The 20,565-nt window shown below is 36.2% G+C and overlaps 1 protein-coding gene across 3 annotated transcripts in view; it reads right to left on the bottom strand.

The window, feature by feature from the left end:
• Positions 1-20,565, bottom strand: part of ARK2N (arkadia (RNF111) N-terminal like PKA signaling regulator 2N) — a 43,515-nt gene that overhangs the window by 10,924 nt on the left and 12,026 nt on the right. For 2 of the 3 annotated variants that reach the window (XM_064176665.1, XM_064176666.1), the window contains exon 2: positions 16,435-17,251. In XM_064176665.1, coding sequence (XP_064032735.1) covers positions 16,435-17,158 — 724 coding nt within the window. In that variant the 5' untranslated portion in view covers positions 17,159-17,251. Of the gene's footprint in view, positions 1-10,195; positions 10,809-16,434; positions 17,252-20,565 lie in introns of those variants that run through there. The other variant, XM_064176667.1, reaches the window with a different exon arrangement.

Below are 20,565 nucleotides of genomic sequence, written 5' to 3'. Positions count from 1 at the left end.
CGAACTTACTAAAGAAATAATTTAAAGCCATAATGAATAAAATGAAAAAAAAAATCAGGAAAGAATGGTTTATTTTAGGAATCTTAAGTGCCTACTGAAGACAGAAAGACCATGGTGAACTTTAAAGTTTCAAGCTTCGTTCTCTGACAAGATGTTTCTACTAAGATTTTTAGAGTGAGTATTTTTTAAATTTTGTTATGTAACTTGGTCTCTGGAACACAATTAAACTCTCTATTTTAAAAAACACCTATTCTGTGATTAGCGACATCCTTCCTTAAAAAGTGACCATATTGCTTAAGTCGTGCTTTGCAAGATCAGTTTTGCAACATGACATGAAGAAATTTACAAAACATTGCTTATCAGAGCTGCCTCCAAACCAACAACTTCATAAAAAAAAAATTATATTACAAACTTGAACCAGACCCGACAAAAATAAATGGGCAGTTAAAGACCAAACTATTCACAACATGAAACGCTGATGATTACGACTGGAAAACATATCTTGGTAATTAACTGAAAGGCAATCTTTATCTTTTTAAAAAGCAATTACAAAATAATGGAATGCATCATTCAAAATTAAGCTGGCTGACGTTTAGTTAATTATTTGTGAAGGCTGATAATTAAGCTACATGCAGAAGTTATGAGTGGACTGAATCATCCTGTTCTCTTTCTGTCAGTCTCATCATCAGAGTTCAGCGTGAACATATATAATGCGATCTATAAAAATAAAGAGTTGAGTGCAGAAGATACGAGGGTCAAGTACAATATTGACTATATGACCATTTTTTTCAACATGTTAACTAAAATTTCAGGAACTATGTACTGTTCTTTCAGGTCTTTGTTTCTCTCACTTCTTACTAAGATCTCCAAAAGCAGAAGCAAGATTTTATTTTAGGTAGACACGTCTACACAAGTAAAATTTTATTTGGACAAAAGGCACCAATAGTCTCAAGTCAAAATTGTACCACTCCTACATGTATAATCATGCAAAAATGTATAATAAATGTATATACATGCAGAGTGATATTCTTATCACCTACCCATAGAAATAACTTGTGTGAAAGTCTTCATCAGTAGAAAATACAAGCATAAACTTGTTATCTGTAGCTCCACTCTTGTATCTTCCACACTTCCAAACAGCACACCTTATAACTTAGCTTAAATTTAGTATACATCAAACAGACAAAAATATTTTCAATAGAATTTATGTACTGTTAATTATATTTGTCAGTGCAATAGCCACCAATTTAACAATCTGGAACAAACAAGCTGCCTATTTACTAAGCAATCATAACAGAGATAATTTTTTGCCTTCCTTAGCCATGCCTTTCAGGGTAAGATTTGTAAATGAGAGACCCCTGACATGAGTAATATCCATACCAATCAGCAGTAAATGACCAATGAGGAAATAGTGATGATGCTAAACCAAATCCAAGGATTCCTGGCATGTATAAAACAAGAATTAAGACGATAAATGTCTACAGGTGTTGGAAGAAAAACAAACAAAAACCCAATCCATCCAAAAATAACACACAAAAAACCCCAAACAACAACAAAAACCCAGTAAGTATATAAAAAAATAAGTTGCAGACAACAAGAAAATGAAAGTTGCAGCAAAAGCTTTAAAAAAATCCTCTAAAAGCCCTTAACTCAAAAGCCAGTTTCTTTTTCAGTGCTACAAGATCAGGACAGAAGGGTTAAATTCAGAAATAAATAATATTTCTCTAGCCAACTATGTAATCATCTGGTGATGGTGATGCAAAGTGAATGGGTGGTACCAAGAAATAAAGACAATTGACTTCAGCTAGGAAATAAGTTTAAAGAATGCTTTCAGATTAAAAAGATAAAAATATTAACATCATTTCTTTATAAGAAAGTCACTCATATTAATTACTGACTACAACAGGATTTCAACAGAGAGAAAAACAGGCACCAAAACAAACCGTGCCAGAATCAGAATTTAATGTAGCAAAATTAGGAGGTTGCCTGGTCAGTAATTTAAACAGTCTGTTTAAGAAAATTTGCATCTTTTGAGAAGCCAATGTAAGATTTACATTTTTGCCTGGTGATAAACTTTAACTAATTTCTAATGCTTAAGAAAGGCTGAAAATTTAGCACGTACCAGCGGCAAAACATAGCTGTTGACATTTAGTATTAATCCGGGAGGGAAAGACTGTTTTGGTTTTTTTGGGGCCGGGGAGGGTCTGGGTTGTTTGTTTTAAAGAAATCAGAGACAGAGGTCATAAAGGGGGCAACATTTCCAAGTGTCCAATTGTCCCAATGATATATCTCATCAATATGAATTCTGCTCAGAGCAACAGAATCAGAAGACACATACACAAAATACCCATGCTTTCATTTGAAGCCTGAAACTTAAGACAATTCCATAATTCATCTGCTAGCCACTCTCTTGCTCTTCAGAGCCACTTCTCAATATGCAGTGGTGTAAGCAGCACTGCAAATTCCACACTCCTAGTGCCACAGGTTATTATATAATGGCAGCACAAACAAAAACAAGGAATCAACTGTAAAACTGTAGGTTTGTAGGTTAAAAGCAGCAAATCTCTAGGAAGCACCATACTTTTGTGCTGCCACAGCTGTGTACCAATGCACAGTAGTACTTTTATCACAGGAAACCAAAGATAATAGCTAGCGTAACCTGAATGGGGAATTTAGTCCTTTTAAGTCATAATTTCTCTTCAGATTTCTTCAATTCAGGCTGGTAGTGCCACGCTCATCACTTAAATGCCCTCCCACTGCAGCCAGAGAGAGAACTTCAGAATCAGGCAGTATCAGCCTGGAAACTGCAGCCTAATTGTCATCATCATCATCATCATCATCATCATCTTCCCTCCCCATTAAATAGAAAGAGGTTAGAGAAGCTTTGCAGACAAGGCATACCTAACTAACTTCTACACTGCTAAAGTGAATTCCTGCCTTAGAGATGGGATTTAAACTTTGTTACAGTTTTTTTTTCTCTACAAATAAAGGAAAAAAAAAATCTCCAGAGAACTATCCCAACTGAAATTATTTCAAAATTAAAAGCCTAATTTTGGGGGTCTGAAACACCCTTTAGAGGTGCAATGTGAGCAATGACATATGAAGCCTTATTTAGGTGTATCACCCTAAGCTTTAAAACACAGAACATGTACAATAGTAATAGCAATAATTACAGCACTTCATTCTTAAAAAAAGCTTTCCATTAATGGATCTCAAAGATCTCCCAAGTGGTTAATAACCTTCTTTTGCCTATGGGAGAAATTGAGGCAAGCAGAGATTCGCAGCTTGCTCAAAGCTAACAAGGAGAGGGGCCACCTTTGCTGAAAATATTCCCCTCAAATTACTAAGCTATTTTTAACTGGCAAATTATTTAAAAATAGTGTTTAGGAATGCACTCATGACATATGCAAAGAAATAGAAAGGCAACACACGAAGCCACCTAGGTAACCCCAAGCCCAAGATGGCAAGGTTTCTTCCAGCCTTGTCTTTGCACGTTGACTCTGCAAGGAGGCACTGCTTTGTCTCAATCTCAGTACTCAAAACTAAATTGCATTTATTTTTATATACAAAAGCGAATATTGAGACATTTTAACATGATAAAAAACAATGCCCTCATTTATACTTGACGAATTCAAGGCATAACTCCATTTGCTTTAAGATTAAGCAAAACATATAATGATCTTTCATACCTATGTAAATTCTAAGTTCAGATGACCACTACAGTAATCAAATCAGTAATACCGTGCACAAAACCCTAGAAGAATCATCTTAAGTGACTTGCCAAAATAGTGACTTTTGCAGTAGACACACCAGTAAATTTGATCAAAAAAGGCAGGCTTCATATACGAGACTACAGACTGATGCTAGTCTCTTTGTTCCAGGTAAACAATACAAGCCTGGCATTATTCAAAAACACAATCTGGAGCTGTAGCTTCCTAAATGTGCACAGCTCAAATGGCATAAACTAGCTGAACCCTGCAACAATTCCTGGAGCAGGGGGCAGATGATCTGTGCTTTTTTATGTTGTTTAGCAACATGAAACACTTCATTACTATTTTTATTCATTTATTTATTCCAGGTTACAGTAGTTACATTTAAAAATTTACAGGGTGATGCAAAGAATAATACATTGTAAATACAACAGAAAAACAATAGTAGTGTAACAACATTCTCTCTAAAATCATAAAGTGAACAAAAAGTTATTGATTAATTAACTTTCGTCACATTTTCCTTCATTTTACACACTAAAGCTTCCATGTATTTTTTTTCCCTTGGTGTTTTTGTTTGGGTTTTGCTTCTCAAAACAAGAAAATAAAATCAAAACATGATCAAATTAGTATCTGTACTCAGACTAGATATTTTTTAATATATCACATCAAAGGAGATCTTGGAAATTCAAGTCTTGCTGATCAATATTCAGGATTAGATGGAAAATAACAGTTTTACCAAATTACTTATAAAGACACAATAAAGTCTTTTCCATTGTGTGTTAAGTAAAGGCACATGGAGCATGGCTGTGTATTGAATAAATCAGGAAGTGGCCTGCACTAGATTTATTTTTTTTCTGATGCCACCTAATGATTCATTCATTAATTATGGCAAAAGATATATTAGCCAGATCCCCAGTTTGAACTTGCCAAACTTTATCAGGAGGGTTTTGGAAATCATGACACCTTACAGCTACAACAGTTAAAAAATCCCCATGTAAATAAAGCTTGCATTAAGAAAAGGCAGGCAAGCATACACCCATCCAGAAAACACCATACTTTATAAATACAAACTGCGCCTTCCCTGGAAAGCTGATCAAGCCTTGCTACAAAACTTTTAATGATCCAGACTAAATCCCCTGCTCAATCAGTCTCTGAGACTTAACAGAGCACTTGAAATCACTTCTAACTTAATAAGCCTATTTTCCATGTGCCTTCATTTTGCTGATCTAACACTGTAAGACTAATAAAATTTGTGAGAAAGTCCAGTTTCTAGCTTTATCTTTTGCAAAGTACTGTCCATCTCTATCAATCAGCCTGAATATTTTAGCTTCTACAGTACAAATTACACAACACATTTTTCTAATGCTTCCAAATGTAACTGCAGTGGTCATAGTGCAGGCTTGATTATTTAAAAACATCTTATTTAGTTGGCCTTATTTAAGCAGACTCATCAGACAAACACTCACTTCAAGACAGAAAAAGGATTTTTTTGACCAAAGACTGCAGAATAAGTTCATTTTTTAATAAGGTGAAATGCTAGTCCCACTGAAATTAGTAGAAATTTTCAACTAGTTCTAATAGGGCTAGGATTGATTTTCTAAATGCTTCTGAAACACTGATAAAAAAATACTGACAGTATATGGACAAAAGAAGAGACAAAAATGCATTAACAACAGAAATCAGTCATAATAAATACACTTCAATTTGTAAAATAACTGCCAAGTATAATCCTGTATCATCAAAGTTAAGATTGGTCCTCCAGTCTTAACTCTAGCAGCTCAGGTAAAATAATCTAATGATCCTGCAAAAAACATTAAAATACACTGTGAACTTAAAAAAATAGAGATGTGTATTTCTGGCTGAATCATTTTGTTAAAAATTGCATTGAAGAGCAGTATATCTGAAAGGCTTTTTTTTTTAACCTTTTTTTATCCAGATCAGTATTCTTTTTGCAATAGAAATAATAGTTTCATTCCCTTTACTTTAATGTTTTGTATTGTGTATTACCTGTTTGTTTTTCTCTTTCCTAAATAAAACCTGGAAATTTAGATAGCTTGTAGAGAACCTTACAAATTAAAACCCAGGTTCTCAGAAAAAAATGATGTGTGAAGGGTGTAATTTTCTACAGACCTTCCTTAAACTTCATTCGAAGGAGGGAAGTGGCACAAATGCCTGGGAAAGAACATGCCGCAAAGCCGGCAAGAAACACTGCACACTCAAGTCACTGGACATCCAAGGACTCCTACACAGGGTTCAATTCTAGGAACAGATCCCTCAATTTCTCTTTTACTGAACTGTCATTCTGACATTGATATTGGGCTTTCATATGAAGAAATTCTTCTTTTGCACTTGTACAAAACAAACAAAAACCCAGAAAAAAACGCTAACAAAGTATCTGTGTTTCACCTGCCACTAAATCCTGACTCTGTGGTCATACCCGTGTTTAATTACTCCCATGCAGAAAGACTGCCACATTGAAAATACATAATTCAATACTAAAAATGGCACTATAGAAACCCAAATAAGCCAGATGGCACCATCCTTCCTGGAATGACATCAGTCTATACCAGCAATGCATTTAATCTGAGTATAATTCTCTAGCATGTTTCTTTGCTCCATTTTAAAGCATAAAACCTAGAGCAACTAGAGAAATTCTGCACTATCATCTCTGAGTCTCCACATCCATGCAAATCTCACACTGATTTCTCCTCTACTTGTAAATGTGGTGGTTTTGAAGATATTTGTTGGGATGATAATATAAATATACATTCAAAATGTAACTCTGCGTTGGTAAGTAAGAAGAGTTTCCTTCCAGTAATCTTAGGACAGTCTTAAGTAAGACCAGACTGCTATAACGAAATATGGAATGGGTAAGATTAAAATTTTTGTTAAAATTTCAGCTGAAAAAATTTTAACTCCCTGAAAGTTTCTAGTCAAAGCCCTTTGAAAATGAGACCATTTGATGGAAACCATGAAAAAATTAACTACAGCCCTATAATATAGCAAAAATATTTCCAAGAGAAAAATAAATAAATCTGAAGTTATGTATTAAGAATTTGTTTTCTCAAAGAAATGTCAAGGCTGTCCCACACATTTAAAATCCAGACCCATCACTGGCATAGCTATCTAAAGGTTGGCTTCTCCAGTGCTCTGCATCTTTTAAATTCACAATATAAAGCAAGAAGAGAGATGCTCCTCTTCCACTGGACAGCCTGGCAAATCCTTCACCAGGTAGGTTACACTATACCTGAACAGCAGAAAGTTGGGAGTTCTCTCTCAGGTTCTACAAGGCAAAACATACTTCATGTGGAAAAAGAGCTAATGGTCTAAATACTCAACTGAGTGAACTGACACACACTCTTAATTTCAAACGAGATTATTTATGACAGCTGAAGACCTGGCTCCAGGTTTGAAGTGAGCAAACCAAAATAATATTTACCATTTACAATCACTGGTCTTGCACTGGTATTCTTAACACTAGGTAGATTTTATGGAGGACAATAAAGTTAAAATTATATTTCATATGAACTATTTCCTCAGTCTTAAGGGTGCCCTGGAATGCTTTTATCCTTAGAAGAGTACAGCTTTGAAGGCTGTATTCTCTTCTGCTATAATGCTCTGCTTGCTCTTTCACATTCCTAGCTGCCTGCATTGAAAAAACTACAATTAACAAATGGGTAACACACTTGGCAATTTTTACTTTTTGCCTTTAGCAACCAGTTTGAGAAAGAGGCTGAGGGGACATCTCATTGCTGTCTACAGCTACCCGAAAGGACATTGTGGAGAGATTGGTGCTAGTCTCCTCTCACAGGTAATTAGTGACAGAAGAAGATGGAATGGCCTTAAGCTGCAACTGGGTAGGTTTAGACTGGACATTAGGGGAAAAAAAAAAAATTCACAGCAAGAACGATCAGGCATTGGAATGGGCAGCCCAGGGAGGTAGCTGAGTCACCAGCCCTGGATGTTTAAAAGTCATTTGGATATGGCTCTTGGGGATACGGTTTAGGGTGAACCTTGTAGAGTAGGGGTATCAGTTTGACTTGGTGATCCTGAGTGTCTTTTCCAACCTGAATGCTTCTGAAATTCTGTGAAATTTTTTTCCCCTTTATTCCAGTATTTAGGAGTTGGGTTTTTTTTGTGTTGTTTGCTTGGTTCTGGTGTTTTGTCAGGTTTTGTTTGTTTTAAATAAATTACCTAACCAAAACATTAAAAAGAATTTTCACTGACTGCATCTCTAATAAAGTTATCTTCCATTTTGTGAGATCAGTATATAAATGTCCATTTCTGTCTGAGAGATAAACAAGTTCAATTGATCTCCTCACATAATTTGTTTTGAAATATCTAACTGATCCATACATACTATTTTATAAAAAAATCTTAAGGGCATGCTTAGAGACATACCAAGTTGAATGACTCTTACATACAAAAAGAAATCAGTCACTGCTAAAAGCTGCTTCTTCATGCATGGGAAGGCTTCTAAAGTTGTCATGCTTTATAATATGCTGTTCTTATCATAATGGGGGGGGTGTGTGTGTGTGTGTATATATATATATATAAAATCTATGAGGACCAAAAGAGGCTGATTTTTATGTCAGCAAATAATCTTCCCTGAAATATTTTAAGTTTTAAGCAGACGAGGACAAGTTTATTAAACTGCAAACAAACATAAAATGACTCACTGAACTTTTACCTATAGTTAAATGCACACAATGTCAGATAAGGGAGTTTTCTTACAAGTTCGTATCAAAATCTCTGTATCAAAATTATGCATGAAGGCGATCTGTAAAGAATTTATTCCAGTACTCAAAAATTCTCTCCTGCATAGACTTTCAAAGAGTTACTCTGAAAATAAGATACTTCTCTAACCTATTTTTTCTCCCCCTACACCCCAATCTTTCTTTTAATGAAGACATCACATACTTTAAAAAAATGTCCAGGCCAAGAATGTTAAAATACCAGTGGTAGTATTATACTGGTAAAAAAAAGCATTTATTGAGCTTCTGTTAAAAGTCTGATTCAAATCCCCATATAAGCTGATGGAAAAACTCCCATGGACTTGAGGGAGAAGGACAACGAAAATATCAGACCTACAGAAAGTACAGTGGTTACTTCCAAATGGAAGTAAATAAATTATGCTACATTATAAAACATAGAATAACAGAAGTAATGGAAAACTTTAGTGTTCTCTTTACTCATTACATCTATGTAGTTTCTATTATTACAATATCTATTTCATTCACATTAGAAACTTCTAGCAAGTTCTAGCTGATAATAGAATTTTTTGGTAGCCACACTTAAGTTACCTCCTATAAAGAAAGGCTCTAATTAAGTAGTGACCAAAAATCCCCATGTGTAGCAGTAATAGTAAGTAAATAGAAATGTCTAATATATAGTTTAAATTAATCCTACTTTAAACATCACGGTTTTAAGCTTGCCTATTTAGGATAACTATCAGTATAAAAAAAGTCCACACAATAGCAAGTTATTGTTTGAATAAAATTAATGCTCTAGCATTCGCCATGACAGGTAAATAATTATTTTGGTGGCATTTAAATGTGGTTCAGAAGAAGCTCTTGATGTTTGACCAAGACTAGCAACCTATACCTTCAGACTACCTTGGCAATTACTAATCTGGCTGCCAACACTTCCTTTAAATTCCTGTGCCAAGGCTCACTCACACCAGCAACTGCTGCTTATCTTATGGCTCACATGACTCTATCACAACATGAAGGTTGCGGTTTGATCATATATACAGAAGGAAGCAGCAGTGCTTTGTGTGCACAGGTAATGCATGCACATGCAGTTGGGTGTGATTCATCTCATCTAAATTTAGCCAAAAGTTATCTCTTCTAAACTGTTTATAAGGGAAGCTTAGATAACAAAGAGGGAGACACTGCCAGGAGGTGTCCTCTGTAGGTTTATCTCTTACCATTGACTCAGGACATCTACAGAACAGAAAACTAGACACCTAAAATTATAGGAGATGACTTTCACCAAACCAAGCACATGTATATACATGTGTGCATTTGTGCACATGATACTCAACAGCTGCATCTGTAAATATGTCATGTGCAACACAGCAGTGATAGTAATAAAAATTCTGGATAGAAAATGAACTACTAAATGGGAGGAAAAAAAATCTGTTGTGCACATTTCTAATATATAGATGTATCTTTGGGGAAAGCTTTTGAAATCTGCCTAAAAAGAAGAAAAAAAAAAACTAGTGCCACGTGTTCAAGTTGCAAAACTTGGAAGTAAACAGACAGTTAAGGAAATGTTATGGAACTGTAGTCTGGCTCTCTAGGGTGCTTCACATCTTTTTATATAAAACTTACTGTCTTATATAAATGTTTTGACATGCAAAAAAGAGCATTTGGATGAATACTCTGAATGTTCCTATTGTAGCAAACATAGCTCTACTCATTTTGGGCTATCTAAACAAGGATTCTATTTTCCCAAGCTTGGTGATGAAAGCCTAGGGTGGGCTATTTTGGGGGGAAAAAAAAGCCAACAAATGACACTATGGTAATAACACACAAAAGAAAGAAAAAAACAAACAAACACATACAAAGAGAAGAGCAAATTCTGGTTTTAGCATAAGTCAAAGTAACATCAAGATTGCAAAGACTGGATTTTTTTAAGTTTATGACTGATTCAAGTCACGCTCTGCAATATTCCCATTCTCCGGAAAGATAGGTGGAAAATTGTTATTAAAAGTCACCGGGAACTCTAGAGTTGCATCAACATTTTGATAGCGCGTGTAAGAATTAGACGACTGCTGTGGAAGTGCTTGGCTATCAGGCATCTGCATGAAAGCCCCTGACTGTGTGGTAGGGGGAATTCTTTGGCCAACTAGTTGAATTTTAGGTTCCCTGGGCTCCAGTTGTTGCTTGTTTTCTTCATCCGTGTCAAGATGGGTTAGCTTTTCTATCCACAAGCGAAATTTCTCCTCTGTCTGCCTCTGCATCTCGGCAAAGCAGTTCATGGCCTCTTCCAGGACATTGCCTATGCAGTTCCTATCCCACACGGTGCCCCTGTCAAGCAATCCTGGAATTTCCCTGGTCGCTCCTCCAGATCCCCCAGCACGACTGAAGCCAGCTTTAAAGACATTGAGGCCATTTGATAAGACATCATTAAGTAAGAACATAATATTGTTTATTAAGGCATGTTAGCTCAGGAAAACAAACTTTTCTAGCTGTGTCCCTTGGATATGACAATAGGGGAGGAATTATAAAATACCAACCAACAGTATTGCCATTAACAACAAAAAAATATTTTTGTTCAGTTTTTTGGTTTACACTCATTGAGGCAGTAATAGATTTTTTGGCTTGAAAATTTCTTTTTATTCTACAATTCTTAGAAAATTCTGTCACAAAGGTCTGTATAGGGGGTTTTGTTTGCTGTTTTTTGTTTATTGGTTTATCTTTTTTTTCTAAAAAATGAACCAAATCAGTCTGATTCCTTTGCAATTTCTGTTGTGAATTCAACTGATGTCAAAACTATTACACTGTAACATATTTAAATTGTTAAACTGTGACCTGAAGACTACTATTTGATAAACTTGAAAATTTATGTGTACTTCACTTACACATTTGAACCTTTTTGTAATGGACTGCAGAACACAGAATTGCACACCAGCTAACAGACATAATGGCTGATACAGTGACTGCAGCATCTAACGGTAGCCAAGCCCAAAGGTCTTAGTCCACTTTTGAAAAACGCACTGAAGGCCAATGAAGAGAATACACCACACAATCACACATACACAAAGATGGAGAGAAATGTGAATGCTATGCTAATACATGAGCTGGAAGCAACCTTCACCAGGTTTGATGGATACAGCTACATCATAGGGATAAACCACACAACATGAAGTGATCAACCTCACACCAATTCAAAGCATGCCCTTCACTGCAGAAGCCACTTGCTATGCAGCATTTATAGTGTTAATTCTAGGTAAGGCAGAAAACAGGACATAGCTGGAAGGAGATTGTTCTCCTTTGTTCTGTTAATCAAAAAGATGGTTAAAATTACTGACTTCGGGATTTGTCAGGAAGAACTTTAGCAGCAAGAGGAGAAGGCCATTCTCACTAACTTACTCTACATGTTAATATGAAAAGGCAGTGATATCCATATTCTTAGGTTCAGAGTTCATTCAAGAATCTTCTAGGAAACAATAAAGCCCCAAGAATATCTGTACCTTTTTGAAAAATAGTAAATTATGTGTGCATGCTCTCTGAACACACAAATGTTAACAACAGTAATTCCAAACAACAAGACAAGCATCACATTAAACTACACAAGAGTAACTACAGGAACACAAAACTTCTGGGATCCCCTAGTTTAAAAATAATAGAAAATATTCTAAGAATAAGAGAAATCATTGCACAACCTAGGCATTTTTTTACTAATAAAAGAATAAGGCACTAAATCTTTATTGGGACTTCACTGTATACCTGAAATTGCAGTGTAAAACAATACATTCTTTTTATGAGCTATTTATGAGATATACAACAGTCCTTCAGTAAGAGCAAAACAAAGCCCAGGATTATTCTCTTACGTCTCAGCAGTAGCAATGCTACTTGTAAGAAGCAAAAAAACTTCTAGTAAACTCCCTACTTTTTAAGTCTGTCATCTCTTCACCTATTGAACAGGCTGGAAGTTCAGCGTTCAAGTCCTCTGCTCAAAAATACTTTATAGCAATTAATTTGCATCTATCCGCTTGCATTTTACCTAAAAGTAATTAAGTGAAACAGTAACTTTTTCATTTAACAGAGTTCTTTTTCTATATCCAATGCCTTTTTCCTCTCTGAAAAAAAATATTCATTCTGTTCTTGTATTCTTCATGTTAAGCATTTGACTGTTTATTCACCTTTAGTCAGAGATTTTATCTTAAGACCATGTAATAAATGGCAATATTTTTTATTTCCACAGGCTTACATCTTTAAGTAAAAGTTTAAATTGAATTTTAAATGAAAAGCTTTTTAAATTAAGAGTGAGATAGCACGGTCAAAGATAAGAACATCATTCTGTAAAGTGGAATGGCTATAATATTGGAATAGGTATTTGTCTTGCTATACTATGTTTAAAAAGGCATCATTCGTATTTACATTTTACAGTATCAGCAAATTGATGTTTCCAATGCTTTCCTTGCAGTTCTTGTAATAAGCCTTATTCAATCTTTACTAGCGGGCATCAGGTTTAAAAATCCCAGTATTTTCATATTTGGATTTTAAAAAAACCCTTCCTTCTTCCAAAAAAAATGTTTACACAGAAATAAAGACTGGATCTCAGAGCTGCACTCATGCCAATTTCACTGAGAGTTAATATGCACGGTCAAATTAGAAACCATATAAAGGGATCATTTTCAACAGCAGCAAGTCTACTAAAGCCCATTTAAGGACTCAAAAAGCATCCTCTTATGCCATGAATGCCTGCTGGTATTTACAAATGGTAAAATTGTAAATGCCAACAGAAAGGCTCAAACATTAACAGAAACTGCACCCCATCTAGAACAAAGTCATGGCATTCCCCAAATTAAGGAGACCAAGATTATGACTAGTGGTTCAGTAAAAATATTTTCAGTAGCTCCCATGAAGTTTAGGCCGAACTCGTATTTTTAGGTGTAAATTAACAACATGTAACAAATTCAGAAACACGTAACATAAGCTGTGCTTAGTTCCCACTGAGTTTACACTATTTGTGTTAAAGTTATCACCACTAAGGCTTCAACACTGTACTCTTTTGTATGAGAAAAAATAGACCTGTTTGCATTTTAATCCTTATTACATTTGAGTTCAGCAAAGTGACTGACTCCATATTGCTCAACTGTTCAGTTCACAGCTTCAGGTCATTATATATTTCACTGAACATTTTCCTTACCTTTCTAATTTAGCCAAACCTATTTCAGAGCAGTGATGTCTGTGGTTTGAAAAAAAAAAATAACTCTGCTATTAAAATGAAATAGGTTCTGTTATGCAACAGGAAAGATTACCGTATTCTCAAATGTGGCACTTTTAATTCTCAGATCAAACACAAGCAAACTGATGTCTATATCACTACATGTCCAAGAAATTTAAATGCCAAAGTATGTATAATTCTTGTTCACTAAGGTCCCATTACCACTGAAAATTTTTTAGCATCTCTGTTGGCAAAGCTATTTTTCAGACAACAAACCTTTTAATATTAGTCCCAACAATAAGCTACATTGAGACATTAAAAAACACTATAGCTGATGCATACAAATACAGTAAGACTAAGGAGAACACATGCTACCTGTAAAACTCTTCTGCATCAATGTGTAGAAACCTTTCTCAAAAGTAAAGGCCAGCAATTTTCCAAACTTATGGCCTTGACAGGTGCACGCTGGTTTCTTGGCACTCGAGCTCAAGCTAAACCTCAGCTTTTGACTTGTGCAGAAGATGCACATGCCCTGAATTTCAGTAATGCTTTTTGACTGTGTATTATTTTCTAACTAAATGTTGATTCCCTAAATTTAGGTGTTATTCACAGTGTAAAAGTAAGTGCACTAAAATGGCTTCATAGTTAAAACAAAAAAAAAAAACACAAAAAGTTAAGCACTTTGCCAGTTCCAAGAAGAGGGATCGCAGATGGCATATGAACCTACCACTGCGATGGAGAGCTGGGAGTCCTACTCAGACTCACAGTTCCACAGCATCTGTTACAACTACAACGTTTCATTAACCCACAAGTAGAATAGGATGCTTTTTTGGCCAAATCTGTCCTTATCTCTACAGAAAGTACTTTTCTTTTGCACTTGGACACTGTTTCCCACAAACCAAAGTCGTTTCTATTTAAAGGAAAACCGCACTGTGGCAGGTACAAATTGCACTCAATTCCAGAGGACAGCTCAAAAGTTTTAGTGTCTTAAATGTAATTTACTACCAAGTAGCTTAGTGTGACTAAATAAGAATACAAGTCACTGCCCCTCAGAATGGCTTCTCCACTCCCACATCTTCAATCATAGGTAAAATGGAGGCTTAGTGTAATCACTGAGTCCTCATATCTTTTCACTGCAAGCATCTTACAGTTAAAGACTCAGAGTTCAAATACAGAAGAGCCTAATGACACAGAAAAAGTACCCCTAAAGCGGCTTCAGGTCTCTGCAATGTAAGTGTGAAATCTAAGCAGACACAGAAATACCATGTTGTGGTTTTCTGGGTCAACCAGGTATTTTTATGACTTAAAAAAAAAAAAAAAAAATCTATCTCCTGGGGATTTATTGTGTATATTTGTAGTTTTCTAGGGGGTGGGGAGGAACATGTCCCAAAACTTCATGAAATACTCTTCTTCAGCAAGCTTTAAATGAAGCTTCAATTGCTCAGTGAAGTATAAATGTAGTAAATCAAACAGGAACAAAACTATGAAAGGTCAAAGTTCAACTAAGTACTAAATTGGTAAAAATAAGTTTAGATCTCTATTAGAAGTTTACTACACAATAATTATAGGACTATGGCTTTCCCAGACTTTCTAATAATAAACATTTCACTTCCTTTGTGCAACCTGCTTCCTAGCAATTAAATGGGAAAAATGCCAGTACTCATGGTGACAGAATCATTCACCATAAGCAAGTCTCTTAAAGCAGTTATTTGTCAACTCTAACACAAATTTTAAATCTAACAAACACTAGCTCAGCATCTTGAGACTAATTGTTGCAGTTTTCCTTTAAATGTTCTTGCCCTATGTAATCTGGTATTTATCTCAAAAAGAAACCAAAAACCCAACCACTAGTACAAGAGGCAAAAAGGCATGTAACCCCGTAAAAACTGGCAAGCCAAAAAGTTTATTTTTATGTGATTTTATTTTTGATTGCCATATGAAGTTTGCCATATAACGATGGTTCTATATTATAATATGCTGCAAGAGTAATTCACACAAAATCCATTCACAGCACTTGGGCTAGTAAAATAAAGGCTCAGCAGACCTCAAAAAAAAAAAAACAAACCAAAAAAAAACAAGGTGAAGAATTCATCTTCCTCCTCTCAAAAAATTTAGAAGAAGACCAGTATAGCTTGCTGCCTCCAATCTTAACTGAGGTTTGTAAAAAAATTACAAGTATACAGGTCCTTAAAAGAAAATAGTAACAGCTTTGTCAAAAATGCTTAAAAACTATGTGTGGATATAGCTTGACTCCTGCACAAACAAATTTGTATTTATGTCCCAAAACAGGTGACCAGCTACAATTCACAAGAATTTACAATAAGGCTAAATAGGTTTGTTTGTCATGCACTGAACTGTAGAGCTGAAAGCACAGCAGAAGTGCAACAATGAAGAGGGCCTTTCTGTAACATGAGTCATGTCCTTTCTAACACAGCTGCTGAACTGTGACCTTAATAGACTAAAGCAAAGCTGGCCACTTATCCTAAGAATGTATTTATTAGATTATCACCACCTAATGGGATTTGACAGCACTGATAGAAGTTCATAGAGGCTTACAAAGGAAGAGATCTGAAATCTCCAGAATTAAATGATAGTCCTTCCCCCAGTTTACCATTTCTACACTTTGTTGGTATGCAAAAGCACACTCAGAACCTCAGAACATATTTTTAAATTTACCCATATCTTGTTAACATACTGCAGTCTTCAAATTTACACAGAGCTGCAGCTCTCCTGGTTTTTCTCAAGTGTCACTCATATAATTTAGCATGACAGCTGAGAAACGATGTCAGATGCGTTACAGTTCAGTTTAAAAAACATCCTCTACCTGGTATCTCTGCAGTGATTGTCTTGCTGCTCCCTGAAATCTCTTCATCATCATCTGATGAACTCGTGCTTGAGTCACACGTCAGGTCACTGTCACTGGTACTGCTGTCCTGCAGCAGGTTGTACTTCTTGCGAGCAGCTGCCTCCCGTTTCTGTCTTAAGAGACGGATTCTCTCTTTGTGCTTTTGGCTTCGATGACCTTTTACCTTGGTAACTCGACCATTCTGCTTATCACTAGACTGTCGATTTTTCTTGGCAGCCATTGTTGAAGTATCACTTTCAGACCTGGATCGTCTGGATTTCCTCCCAACTGTAGCCTCAGTCACTGCAGAAGGGTCTCCCTCTACAGCAGCTTCAGCTTGACAGGGCTCATTCTCTTCTGTGGAAGACAATGTATCTGAGTCAGCCAAATGCCCACTGGATGAAGGTGAAAGCATGCAATGATTAGAAGAGTCACTCTCATAAACTCGACCACCCATTGGCTTATCACTCTCTGTAGATGCTAACTGAGATTCTGAGGAGTCTCGCCTCAACTCCATCAGTAAGCAAGGCATTGAAGAGAGCACCGCAGGGTCTGCTGCAGTGGGCATGTTGTCCTTCTGATTTTGTGCCTCAAGTTCTATAGGTCCGTCTTCATCAGGCGCAGTCTCCTGCTTTTCAGAAGTCTTTGGTGGAACTTCTGAATCGACAAGTTCTTCTGTTTTTCCCACTGCCTCCATCTTCATTTCAGAGCATCAAGATCTCTCTGGTGTCAAAGCATAGAACACTCTGTCTGGAAGACTCAGTGAATTAGATGTGGACTTCAGCAACACAGCGGCCTGCACAAGAACACACAGTAAGAATAATTTACCCATATAGTTCAGTCCTGCTCTCCACACTATTACCCAAATAACTCCTTGCTTTTGACCACAGAGGAGGTGGTTCAGTATCATATTGGTTTTCTTCATTTTCCTAGTGACCTCATCCTGACCACATTATTCCTCCTCCCACACACCCATGAGAAATGGTATTGAAATGATATGAAACACAATTCACCTCATAAGAATCAAAACAGAATGGTAAATAATAAACGCATTCCTAAATTCTGACTTCATAAAATGTTAATCAATCTACTACAAGTAATATAGTCTAACCTTCCTTACCTAGAACTTCAAACATATTTTATTAGAGAATTTTTGCCCTTATGAACAATACCAGGCTACAATTTCCCAGCCTTTGTAGCCATGTACTTGGACAGACCAGAACACAGTGCTAGTTTTGTTTCTGTAAGAATATTATTTTCAGCCAAACAGCACCTCAACCTCATCGAACAACAGTGGTTTTATGGTAAGTTGAAGACTCTCAGCACCAGCATTACAAGAGAAGAAATCCAGTAAATTTATGCAGAAATCAAGCAATTGCTGAACATCACAGACCACATCTACAAATATGTTCCTTTTCTAGTACAACTGCTCCGCCAGCAGACCTCATGTAAGAAGCATTTACAAGAAATACCATGAGTGATTCTGAATTGTCAAGGACACAAAGTTTACAACATCTATGGGCAAGTTCTTGAGAAGTATCACATATGTGTAGCAGAGGCTTGCTCTCGGCAGAGGATCACCATGCTGGTGAGACATGTAAACACTTTTTAGGAGTATCTAATACAGCATTCAAATGCTTCTTCAGCATCCTTCACACAAGTCCCAGTTGTATGAGAACCTGCAAGGCTGACCTAGCTTCTCTCAAATTCATCAGAAAAACAGCAAATAGTAGAGGCTGCAAGCAAGAAAAGGTACCCATCCCACACCAGTATCCTGAATTTCACTTCAAATTAAAATTTAGGTAATTGCATGAATTCAGTGCAAATAAACAACTTATGCTAGTTATCCAATTGATAAACTGCACATTATCAACCCAAAAAGTACCTTAAACAGTTAGGAAAATTTTATTTTAGAGATGGATAGTTATTATTTTATCTGCATTAGCCATACTTTGCCTTCCACCTAATTTTCTTTTGGCATTTAATTAACATAAAGATCTTTTGATTACTACATTGACTTACCTACTAAGGGAACAGAACAACATCATTCACGTTTTCAGATGCAAATTATAAACTAACAGCACTTTAAAAAAAAACCACATATATGAGAACAAGGAGCACGAAGATTTCATCTCCTGATCTACAAAAATGCAGACAAGGGCAATTAATACTTGAGTAGCTTGATAAAACACGGATGGTTCAGAGGGACTCTTCCGTGCCCTGAGAATACTCCTACAGATTGCCAGTGTTGGACTCCCGATGTTGCCTGTAATTTCACGTGCACTTGTACACTGCTTCCCTCCATCTGCAGCACACAGTAAGGCATCTATCCTCCTTGCTTCTATAATGTGCTATGGAAAGCTCAGCGTTGTACTGCCTGCCCTAACTCACTTCGAAAAAAATATCTTTAAAGAATACTAAAATAGAGGTTATAGTGGTTACTGACTGAATTGCTGCATGGCGCAGGGGAGTTAGGAAAGTATTTGAGGGAAACACCAGTTATGAAAGAAAGCTTACTTGATACCAGACAACACAAGAAAGAAGGAGATGACAACTCTAGGTCTGCTAAATATTACAACAAACAAACTACAAAACAACCCAAAAGCACCGAGCAGACAGCAAATCCAGCATTTTACTTCCCTCCTGAAAAAATAATACATACTGTAAAATATAGGAATATATATAAAGAAAAAATGTTTATCAATGCCTGCACTGAGTAAAATGTCTCTTGAAAGCAATGTTCAAAAATAATTTATGGAGATAGTTATTTAATGTATGCAATACCAATTTATATCCAGGCCACAGCACAGACAAACCCAACTGAAGGATACACACATTCCATGACATAAACACATCCCAGTACTGTAGTAAAATCAATACATCTACATATTTTATATGCAAACCTACATTACCAAATAGTTCTCCTGTTACATGGGTACATAAAACACAGATTTGATGACTGAATGACTGGCCAAGAGTTTTACACCGTGAGATATGTATCATACCTACCAGAGCAACACCCAGCTTTGCTCTGTCCAGTCACATAGAAAAGTATCTCAGCCTAAGAGTTTTCAAAAGTATGTGCAAAGAAAAAAAAAAGTCTTGCTCAAACACACACTAGAAGAATATTAGCCTGGCCAAAAGAAATTCAGTTAAATATTCACAGAACGTTGTCTGCACTCTTTTAGACTGACGAATACAAAGTACAGCTCAACACAAAGCTGAAGGACAATCAAAGTGAACTAGAGCCTCTTTTTTCACAAATGTCCTACTTGGGAACATCATCTACCCCACAGTTCCCAAAGGGACTACAAAACACCTTGCCTTTCTATCTCTCTGGTCTATCAGCCTGAAGAAAATCACATTTCACTTACACTTTGCCATCTTTCTAGCAGACTAATTACAATGACTTAAGAAAACTTTTTTATTAAGTAGGATCTTACTTTAAGCGCTTGAGCCATGCTGGTTTGATTCCCTCATACAGTGATCAGTGATTTACATTTTCAGTGAGAAGGCAGCACATGGGACTAGCAACTTAACAAAAGTCTATCTAGGACATACTTACACCTACAAACTTTTGTGATTGATTTTTCCAACAGAACCTATGTTTTCCATCCACAGATAGAATACATCAGCATGCAGAAGCCAATAAGTATCTAACAGTACTTCTATCTGGGAAGTAATTTCAAAATGTGGACTCATTTGGAAAGGTACATCATCTGCACACTATAAAACCTGCATTCTGATTAAAAAGTGCAAAAGGATTTTGAAGGTCGGATTAGGAAAGACAGTTCAGGCAGTTTAATAGTTTGCTTCCAATAACAGAGACCACCTTTTACCCCCTAACTGTGACCTTGCTGTCATACCTCCTACTTTGCACCAGAAATGCCTCAGCCTTCCTTGGGGAAATTCACTTCACTAAGCCAGTATAAAGCAAAACCAGAAAATAAGTGAATTTTTCTGTCAAAGTTGCCAGGAAGGAGAGATGGGAGCACAGCACATATCATCCCTTTACATGAAACTAAATTTACTTTAAAACTACCTGCTGTTTGGTCTCATCAGACCTTGAACTCTCAGGTTCTGACCAGACAGAGGAGATGGTACTGTTTC

Source organism: Pogoniulus pusillus, chromosome Z (genome assembly GCF_015220805.1).
Source record: "Pogoniulus pusillus isolate bPogPus1 chromosome Z, bPogPus1.pri, whole genome shotgun sequence".
Classification (NCBI taxonomy): Eukaryota; Metazoa; Chordata; class Aves; order Piciformes; family Lybiidae; genus Pogoniulus; species Pogoniulus pusillus.
The sequence above is the reverse complement of the archived record's forward strand: the minus strand, read 5'-3'. Positions and strand labels throughout refer to the sequence as shown.